The sequence below is a fragment of the Simochromis diagramma genome, unplaced genomic scaffold (genome assembly GCF_900408965.1).
Source record: "Simochromis diagramma unplaced genomic scaffold, fSimDia1.1 OVJJ01000617.1, whole genome shotgun sequence".
In the NCBI taxonomy this organism is placed as follows: domain Eukaryota; kingdom Metazoa; phylum Chordata; class Actinopteri; order Cichliformes; family Cichlidae; genus Simochromis; species Simochromis diagramma.
In genome coordinates this window covers 1,391,004-1,401,564 of record NW_024386953.1, presented here as the reverse complement: position 1 = coordinate 1,401,564, position 10,561 = coordinate 1,391,004, and the positions used below count along the sequence as shown (strand labels likewise).

The 10,561-nt window shown below is 48.4% G+C and overlaps 1 protein-coding gene across 4 annotated transcripts in view; it reads right to left on the bottom strand.

The window, feature by feature from the left end:
• Window positions 1-6: 6 nt before the first annotated feature.
• The window catches only part of jmjd1cb (jumonji domain containing 1Cb), a 97,161-nt gene continuing 86,606 nt past the window's right edge, over window positions 7-10,561 (bottom strand). For all 4 annotated transcript variants that reach the window (XM_040038570.1, XM_040038571.1, XM_040038572.1 and 1 more), the window contains 5 exons: window positions 8,880-9,792; window positions 8,576-8,776; window positions 5,037-5,200; window positions 3,087-3,249; window positions 7-2,675 (listed from right to left, as the gene is read on the bottom strand). In XM_040038570.1, coding sequence (XP_039894504.1) covers window positions 57-2,675; window positions 3,087-3,249; window positions 5,037-5,200; window positions 8,576-8,776; window positions 8,880-9,792 — 4,060 coding nt within the window. In that variant the 3' untranslated portion in view covers window positions 7-56. The remainder of the gene's footprint in view (window positions 2,676-3,086; window positions 3,250-5,036; window positions 5,201-8,575; window positions 8,777-8,879; window positions 9,793-10,561) is intronic.

Here is a 10,561-nt window from a genome sequence, read left to right as displayed (position 1 = left end):
GGAGGAGGATGAATGCAGTGGCATTCATTCATTCTAATTCATCAGTCATTGATCTGTTACACAGTTTCACCTTCGAGCTTCCCGAGAACACGTGAGAGACTCTGGCTAACACTGATCATGTGGCCATTCATTGTGTAAATGTTACCCCCACAGCTCCCAGTTGCACTGCTGTGACAAAAACACTGTTGCATGCTCCCTAACAGCAGTGAGACAAACCTACAGCGAGACACGAGCGAGGACTTACTGCTGCTGGCCAGTTTGAGTTTAGTCTTCTCTCGGGCTGATCTGAAGATGCCGTTGGGCTTCACGTCGTCTTCCTCTCTGTCGTTGTCTCCTTTCTTCTTGGCCATGTCGTTCTGCTTCTTCTTGTAGGTCGGTTTAGGCTGACGCTTGGCTCGGCCCTCCATCTTGCTCTCGCTGGTGTCAGAATCATCTCCCCCGCTCTCCGAACCAGACTCGTATGTGCGTTTGTTCACCCTCCTTGACCCCACTTTTCTCTCCTCCCCGCCTCCTGGAGCTCCGGCCAACTTGTCCTCAGGCTGTCTGTCTCTGTCACCTTTGCTTCCAATGTCTTTGCTCATCTCGACCTCGTTGGAGGTGGAGGCGCTGAGATTGACGGTACAGGGCTTGATCATTTCTGACATGGCTGCTGTGTTGCTTGTGGTAGTGGTGCTAGGACTTTTCTCCACTTTCATACTGGAGCTTGTAGTGGTAGCCGTGTTCCTGTCCTCCTCGGAGTGCCGGGTTAACCAGGCTTTCTTCAGCTTGTGGTAGTTGTTGGGCTGCGCAGAGCTCGGTAAGGCTGATCCCAGGGACTGGCCATTAAGCAGGGGACTTGACTTGCCTGGTGTGGTACTCCTGCTCGCTGAGCTATTGCTGCTGCTGTCAAACGAGACCGAGGAGGCCTGACTAGTAGCAGGTGGAGGCGGGGAGCTGGAAATGGGGGTTTTCTCAGTGGAATCCACAGTTAAGGAAGAATTTTCAGCTGTGACTGACGAGGGAGGAGTAGAAAGGTTGCTTCTGGACTGTGCCGCAGCTAAAGCAGCTTTGTGCTTCTTGAGGTGAATAAACGAAGAGGCGTAAGGCTGACTCGAGCCAGAGATTGAGCTAGGTGTTGGGGTAAGGCTGGGGCTGGGGCGGGGTGCTCCTGCTACACTCGCAGGATTCAGAGAGACGCCTGGAGATGCGTGTGAGCCAAAGCCCTCCTGGAGCTCCTTTTCCGTCTCTGGTCTTATATGGCAGAGCACCCGACCCCCAGTGCCAGTTTTGAGCGCTGCAAAGTCACATCGAGCCGAGTAAACTGGCTCAGGAGTAGCGCTCCTGGTTTTACTCTGAGAGCCAAAAGCTGAGGAGACTAAAATGGCAGTCCTGCACACAGAGTTTGTAGCACCGGCTCCCACAGGTCCTGACACACCTGGCACAGGAGTCTTTTTATAACGGATCTCCTCCAGGTTCAAGTTAGGCTGGATGACCCTACCTGCTGCAGGTTCTCGTGGACATTCGTCCTGAAACTTCGATGTGTAGAACCTCCCCTGGGGGAGCTCTTTGTGGATAAGAGCACCAGATTTCTTAGCACCAACGGGACTGTCGTACTTTATAGACGATCGCACAATGACCGATGCCATTGCCGACTGGGGCTTATTTTTAGAGAACCCCTTATCTCCAGAGCACACCCCTCCTCGTTCCTCGATCAAGTCTCTGCCTTTGCACCCATCTGCGGATGGAGCCGCCATCTCTCCGGGGGTGGCAGAGGCCACAAAGGTGATGGCAGCAGCAGTCCCGTGACCTTTGATGTCCCTGAGCTCTGGCAGCAACGTGGGGGGCTTCTGCTGCTCTGCTGATGTTTTGCTACCAGTTACTGGCTGAATGGGAGTGAGGGTTGGTGGAGAGAGGCGTCCACCGTGCGCGGCTCTTTCCCTCTCTGCAGCCTCTTTGCGTTCCAGCGCGTGCTGTGTGGGTGGATGGAAGACAGGTGCTCGGTGGAGAGATGGCATTGCCCTGAGCTGTTGCTGCTGCTGCAGGTGATGATGGTGATGGTGTTGGTTAGAGGCTGAAGATGAAGAGGACAACGTGGAGGAAGGAGGAGAAATAGCAGGGCTGCGACGGTCTATCCTGTCTACACCTGCGTGGAGCTGATGCTGCGGCTGAACGAGGGTCACCTGCTGACTGAGCTGCTCCGTGATTTTCCCCGCTAAACCTTCTCCTCCCTCCGGCTGGTGCTTGATGAGAGGAGGGGGCTTGGAGAGGGAGTTTTTGGAGCTGGTGTGGTAGCTGCTCATTGACAGAGCTCCTGGGCTTTGCACGGCGGCCCCAACACCAGCCACGACCCCCGGGGCCCCCATCGACACTTTGTCATAGTAAGGACCGACATCTTTGGAGGGGTAGAGTCTGGGAGGCTCATTCACCACACTGTTAGACAGCGTGGTGTAATAGTTGCTCTTTTCTGACTGCATGGTATGAGTGAGGGCGTGGCTAGTCTTGGGGCTTGGCGAGGGAAGACCCGGCATCCGAACACAAAAGCTCGAATCTCTGCTTCTCTCTCTGTCCCTGTCCATCGCAGGGTCGACGGAGCGCTGTATTTTAGCCGTGAAGGGAGCGACCTCAATGCTCTCCTTCAGGATTTGACGATTTTCCTCTTTGTATTTGCAGGCGCGGTCTGCTGCCTGGAGCGCCTCCTGAGAAGAAAACAGAAACGCTGCAAGAAACGCTTCTCACACTTTCTCCTACATTTGTCACTAAAACAGAGACCATGGCCATCACAGTCAGTTTAAATAAGGGCTACACTGAGAAACGGGAAGCAAGGGCCAGACGATCCATAGACTTTAATCAAATGGAAAATAAATGTCTGAAAAGGCATTTGACATGTAAGCTTAGCTGAAAGTGTCTGTGCAGCATCAGCTTTGCTTCTTAACAAAGTGATAACAACAGGGTAGCGCGCTGATATGGCCCATGTGCCTTAATATTTACACATGACAGACAAATATACGACTCTGATGCCTGAATGTGTCTGCTACTCTCAACCCGCCTTTCTTCCATCTGCTTTAAAAATGAGTATTTATCAGGAGAGTGTGCGAGCAGCCACGTACCTGTGGACTGGTCAGACGGGCCTTGCTGTGGGGATCCAGGTAAATGCGGTGCAGATGGACGTCTTTTCCTGTTGGAGTGCGACTTCTGTCTGTCTGCTCCTGCTTCAGCTGTGCCAGTGTCATTGTCCTCATGGGATCCACGTAGCCTTTCTTATCCACATCTCTGCACACGGACAGGACAGATATTCAACTTCATGAAACAAGCTTTTACCATCTTTTTCAACAACTGCTCCTACTGGAAAGATCTAACTGTGTGTGTGTGTATGCAGGTCAGTGTTCATGACTCAGAAACAACTGATGGATGGTTTAACCTCAGCCATGTTTTGTGTTGGGTAGTCAGTGATGTTGGTTGTGTAAGGCGGCTACAAGCTGCTGAATGAATGGCATTCTGGGTAGACTGCTTCTGTCATGGTCCGCGGCCGGTGTCCAAGAAGCTGATGGGATGCCCACGCGTGTGGCTGTCGACTCCACACCTGCATTCCATCCCAGGCGATCAGGTGGACCATTTAACCCAGCTCTGCCAGCTGCTCCACGCCAGTCCGTTAGTCGCCTCTCAGCGGTAACATGCTTCCACGTGAAGGTGGTTGTGAAATTCTCTTTTGCTGGAACAAACGCTAACCCTTTCCTTGTGCGCTTAGGTAACAGCTCGGCGTGTTTTGAGCCCTCTCCTGCCTGTCTTCCTCCCCGCCTGGAGCTTTTGGATCACTACCGGTACTCGTCTCCTCTATTCACCTGGAGTTCCCCTGCGGACCCTCACCCCTCCCTCCAGTTCCCATGGCCCCGTCTGGACTGTAAGATTAATTCTCTACCCACGTATGCTGTTATTTCTCCGTTCCCCAATAACCCTCTTCCTCTTTCTGTTGCAGCCTCCTACAGTCCCGATTACGGCGTTCCTGAGTTATTTCTCGGTCCCTTGGTTTTCTAGTTACCTGGCGTGTTTTCCTTTGACCCTTCCGGGACACCCTTAGTTAAAATAAAGGTTTTTTGCGTGCACCCTGGCGTGTGTCTCTGCTTCTGGGTCCAGCTTGTGTGCTGAACTACGGTTCATGACAGCTTCAGTACGGCATTAGTGCCACTTCATCTGAGGTATTCCCTGCAGCTCAGAGCCACCTCAGGTCTGCTCTGTGAGAGCTCTCTGAACACGGAGCTTTTGAAGTAAAGAGGAGTTCAAATGTCCAAAGCAAATATTCAGCGGCTCCTATATTTTGTGCTTCTTTTTTACCCACAGTAGTTAACTTTTTAATGCATATTGAAGCCACCAAAGAATTTCCTGCTTCCCCTCAGTCACCCTCAGTGCACGTTTTCATTCCATGTGTGAGGTTCAGTAAGAAGTGAAACACAAACATTTGTGTTGTAAGGAGAATGAAGAAACTTAAAGACTCCTTAGAGCAGCGGTCTCCGACCTTTTTTGCGGTACCGGTCCGAGGCCCGGGGGTTGGGGACCGCTGCCTTAGAGTACCGTGACCTGCGAGACCGTCTGGTTTGACAGGAAGTAGTTCTTTTCCTCAGCGTGGATTTTCTCCACTCTTCAATAACAACAAGTCACAATGGCAACGTGGCCAAACTACGATCTTTATGTTAATTAGGTGTTTTTAAGTCAACACTTAATCCAACCATCCATAATCTGTCCTCTGATCTGTAGAAGTTGAGCCTGATTTACTGCGCCATCACCTCCTCTAACGTTTTGAGCTTTTCCCTCCATAGGACACAAACACAGGTGGGAAATACAAATCAGCTACTGTGGGTCTGTGTCACGGACGTCATTCATTCATCTGGTGTTGCAGGGTGTAACCCATCAAACATCAGCAGCTGTTTGTTTTCACAAGTTCATATTTTCAGTTTTCACTGAAATGCAGAGAAACAATGATTCCAGGTTTCATCAGTATTAACGCGGGTTTGGTGACAGAGTGACAGTGCAGCTTTAACTACAGCACTGATCTTTCTGCTTACTCTTTATGAAGATCCATGCTGGTCTTTGACAACGGAGGGCTCGTGTGGGCGATCTTGACGGGGGGGCGGTGGGCATCGGCGCTGGCTGGCCTGACAGGAACGTGGCTCAGCATTCCCAAACTGTCAGCAGCAGCAGTCTTATGGAGCCATGGACTGGCAGCATTCTACACACAAACAAAAACACCACTGTTATTCTGCTCATGGCAAAAAACTACGTGAGGAAACATGTGGCCAACCAATAATGGGGGGAGGTTATTATGTGCCTTAGACACTCGTGTCTGATTGGCCGGTAGCTTTTTTAACACAGGCTTCTTCATCAGAGGTCCAACAACACAGCTGGGAAAAGCAGCTTTATTTCAGCTTTGATTAGTATGACGAACAATCCAGTTCAACCAGGACATGTATGAAAATAAAAGTTGGCCCCAACCTGAGTGGAAAGTATCTTTAACAGATGTTGTAATTCACCTTTGGGTGAACGAACCTGACATGAGCTTTCAGTTCCAGCTGAACAGGGTTCAGGCTCTCTCGGCGCATGTGTGGGTAACACAGTTCATTACTTTTAACCAGTAATACTCGATACAGGAACTATAAATGCATTAGGGGTGGAGGGAAAAAATCGATACTGTGTAGTATCGTGATATTTTGTATCGATACAGGGACAGCAGAAATCGATATTTTGTTACAAAAAAGGTTTTTGTGCTCTGACTTCAGAGCATGTTGATCCTTTTTCTGAGCAAGAATCCTGACACTGTCCAAATGTGTTTAACTGTTTTTTGGCAGCAATAAACATGACAGTTTACTTATTTTGATTTAAGACATGTTTTATTTTAATTACGTTTAAAACTTTTTTATTTAATGTAAAATTATATTTTGTTTTAATTTACTTTCAAATTCTTCAGTTGCTGAAGGGGCTGCATAGTTTTCATAAATAGCATAGTTCAGAATAGCTATAATTGTACCAGATGGTTGCATTCAGTTAAGTTGGACTAGACTGTAATACAAACCGTTCAGTTTGTCAACAATAAAACTGAAATGAGAGAAAGACTGAGTGCGAGACTTTGATATTAGATAAAATGAATATTGATAAAGTTTACCTTTATGTACAGAATCTGAATATCGCAAAATATTTTAAAAAATTGCAATAATATTGTATTGTGCGTTAAGTATCGTGATAATATCGTATCGTGGGATGTTTGGTGATTCCCACCTCTAAAATGCATGCTAATACTGAACATGATGTTTTATGCAGCAGCTGTCTGTTAGTTTGTGCACAACTATTCATTTTTCTTTCTGGATGCAAAAGCTGGAATCCAGCCTCACAGGCCATGATATGCTATGAATATGAAGATACTGGCTCAAGAGTTGGGAGTTCGCCTTGTAATCGGAAGGTTGCCGGTTCGAGCCCCGGCTTGGACAGTCTCGGTCGTTGTGTCCTTGGGCAAGACACTTCACCCGCTGTCTACTGGTGGTGGTCAGAGGGCCCGGTGGCGCCAGTGTCCGGCAGCCTCGCCTCTGTCAGTGCGCCCCAGGGCGGCTGTGGCTGCATTGTAGCTGCTATCACCAGTGTGTGAATGGGTGTGTGAATGGGTGGATGACTGGATATGTAAAGCGCTATACAAATACAGGCCATTTACCATTTACCATACTGAGACGGACAGACAGTCAGTTTGTCTGACCTAACAGCAATAATGTTAAAACATGTCATGAATCACACTGACTGTAAATGTTTAGATAGTTTTTTTTCTCAGAGCATGTTTCATATATATGATTGGAACATGTTTGTGCAGCCTGTTTACTAAAACTACTGAATATATTTAGTCAAGTTTAAAGGTGTCACGTCAGTCGTCCTCAGCTCTGACCATCCTTCACTTCATGGTTAACAAATGTGTTTTTACCTTTGGAAGCACGCCTCGTTTTAGAGACACGTGCAGGGTTGTGTATTATCACTATACAGGGCTGATCAGGGGAGGAGCTCAGAGGAGGGGCGTGGATGCTAGGGACAGGATGAGATGAAGGTAACGATCCACCCATGAAGAGAGCGGCCGAAAGATAAAAGAAGAAAGTGGCAGGTGTTGTCGGCTGATTGTGCGTTTCCTCTAATCAACATGAAATGGTTAATGGGCTGATATGGACCGATAATAAAGGCCTTGTATTCCACTTTTCTGCTCACCTAAAACATATTTGTGTTGTTGCTTTGAGTGTTTTAAGTCACATTCAACAACACACACCTACACACAGCACTTTAGTCTGTGACTTCAGCACTTTCTAATAATCACACTCAAACTCTGACAATTACACCAAACTCTGGAATACAGATGGAGGGAACAAGCTGCTGGATGTCATCAGCCTGCACATTAAGAGGTCCGACCCCAGGTTTCCTCCACGGACTAAGAATAATGACTAATGCAACCTGAAGCCAGAAACTCTCCCTGGATTGGACTAGTCACTGCGATGTCACCCACTGGTGAACCCACTCCACACAGGGAGGACTTTAGTCTGCTCAGCTTTTTAAAACCAAACGTCATCAGCGAGTCACAATCCCGGGAACATGAACTGTGGATCTGAGGGACGCTGCACGCTCACTAGCTAACAACCTGTGATTTATAAGTCACACGTCTTTACTGAGGTCACAGAGCAAGACAGCAAAAGGTCACGTAAACCTCTGGTCACCAGTGAAGCTCCTGCTGGAAATGAGAAATAACTGGAGGTGTAAGGTGCATCGTAATCGTCTGCATTTCTCAGAAACAGATGCTATATCGCTCTTTTACACCCATTCTACGCCTGCAACTGATGCTAAATGTAAAAGTCTACGTTCCTGAATGAACACACAACTGGTGTGGTTACTTTGGCACCAGCTCCAGAAACAGACCTGACCTGTTAATTATGGTTTAGACGACTAAAACACAAAACTGAACAAGCGTTACACACCATTAAAATACTAAAAGAATAATTCCTTTCACACCAGCCAGTTGTATGTTATTAAAATATAATCCACAAGGTGGCAGGCTTCGGTATCACAAAGCTCTGTACTACTGCTATTACTAGGATCAATGTAGCGTTGTAGTGCTGTGAAGGCATTTTTAGGAAGGTGCAGACTTTCACAGATCTATCCATAGAGCTCAGCGACGTGCATTTGGGCTTTACAGGTGAGCGTCTTATTTCATTATTGTGTCACACATCATGCTCATGGCCAACAGGCTTATAGGAAACCAGGGGAGCAACAGCATCTGCCAGTGTTAAAGAAAAAACCAGCCTTTGGAAACCAAAGCAGCGAACTTTTGAACATCAAAACGAGTAAATCACTGTAAGCGTCAGCACGCTGGAAACAGACATCTCGATAAAATAAATATGGACATATGGACAAGTGTCATCCTGTTGAATGAACTGTCGTATAACAGAAACAGACTATAGCTTAAAGGTGACACTTCTTCTTTCTGCCAACCAAATCTTTCCTTCGCCTTTACCAGATCCTTCTATCTTTGTTCACCAGTGGAAATATGAACACAAACACGCTGACATGGGTGCTCCTGTACACCTACCCTCCTGAGAGAGGCCTCAGAGTTCACAGTAACAGGATTTTCAGGGTGGACCCACTTAGCCGTGGGTCCACCCAGGTTGAGCCCTGGTGGGTAGGACGTTGGCGTTCCGTTGGGGTACTGCCACAGGATTGGGTACAGACCAAGTCCTGCAGCCCCGCTGTGAGCTTGGGCTAGAAGAGATGGTGAATGGTGGCCCTGGCCCTGAAACACACAGACGCATCTTTAGCTTTTCTTTAATGAGGGTAAAAAGACAAAGACACTACTCTTCTCCACAGTACAGGACTGCAGCACACAGGAGGCACACCTGTAGGTACTGCTGCTGGTGGGGCAGAGCAAGGTGACCCAGACCTCCCGGAGAGTCGAGTCGAGGGTGGAGAGATGCTGCAGGAGGGGCCATGGCTGGGAGCACAGTGGGAGGCAAAAGGTGTGGGTGAGGCAGGGCGGAGGTGTGAGCAGGAGCAAGGAGATGGGAAGCTGCGTGGGGGTGTGACGCAGGGGTAAGGCAGGGCGAGTGGGGGGAGTGCAACGTGTGCAGGTGGGGATGGAGATAGGCTGCCACGTGATTGGATGAGACTGTTGCAGAGGCGGAGTTCTCTGCGTCGGAGCGAACCAGAGCTGGGTCTCTGTAAACAGTGAAGGGCTCATTCTTCTTGATAATCAGCGGACTCTTTGTGTTGCTGCTCGTACTGACCGCGCCCGACTCTAGCCGCACTGGCTTGAAGCCAGACCGCGGAGGTTCTGCCAACTCTATTTTAACTGGCAAACGAGACGGTGGAGGCGGGGAAGTATCCGAGTACCTCGGCATTTTATGTTTAGATACCTCGGGGGAGGTGTTAGGTTTAGGTTTAGAGATGTCCACCAGGCCTGCGTGGGTCTTAGCTTTGACGAGATCAGCTTGACTTGCGTTGGGGTAGGAGGGGCTCTGAGAGCTGTCGGGGCGGGATTTCTGCTTCAGGGAGTCCAGGTGAGCTGAGCCGGGGTTTGGGCTGGAGCTGATCTGAGGTTTAGATATGTCAGGGGGGAGCACCGTGTTCATCTTGTGGGGGGCTGGTTGCTGCTGAGGGTGCTTTCTTGTCTCTTCAGATAAAGAGGGACTCTTCATGCCAGCGTGGAACGACTGTAGTGTATGGTGCTGCTGCTGATGAAGATGATGGTGAGGAAGGACATTTTTCTCCTTTTCCACCAGCAACACATTTTCAGCTATAGATGTGACAGGCCTGGGAAAAAAGCACAGCAGGAAAAGTAAGAAACAAGTATGATGTTGACCATATTTGAAAGACTATAAAGTTAAACATTGAGAGAAGTCCTCAGATCACGATGTGGTCCAGGGCAGGTTTCTGTAATTGCATTCAGTTACAATCCAGGACTGGGACACGTTTCTTTTTCAGTTTCAGATCCTCAGTCCACTTTGTCTAACCCTGACCCGACCAGGTCATTTTTCCATCTATCCATGTACTTCCTGTTAGCCTAGTCACAGGTCTATCCGAGTGTGACAGGAGAAACAGCAGGGTGCATCCTAAACATGCTGCTAGTCTATCTCAAGGCTACAAAAGGCGAGAGAAGGTGGGAACCTAACATTCATGTCTTTGCACTGGAGCCTACAGCAACCAGAAAGAGTCTACATGAATGGCAAAAACATGCAAACACAGAGGGGTCCTAGTGGGCTGCTCTATTTTGGCTTTGAGGTAACAGTGACATCCACCATCCAGTGCGCTGCCCTACATCTTGGCTAAGTGAGCAATACTTTTGGTACACAAAGCACACTGGAGGAATAAACACATACGTAAAGAATATATATTTATGCATACCAGGTAAAACAAAGTTCAGTATCTCCCTCAATCTGCAGGTTTTAGGGAATCACAAAGCCACAAATGTGCAGTAGCTAGGAGACAGAGCAGGCCGCGATCACAGCTGTGCCAGATGTGGTTCTAGTTTTGATGACCATCCATTGTGTTTGCTAAACTTGTGTTGACTGCTAATATTTTA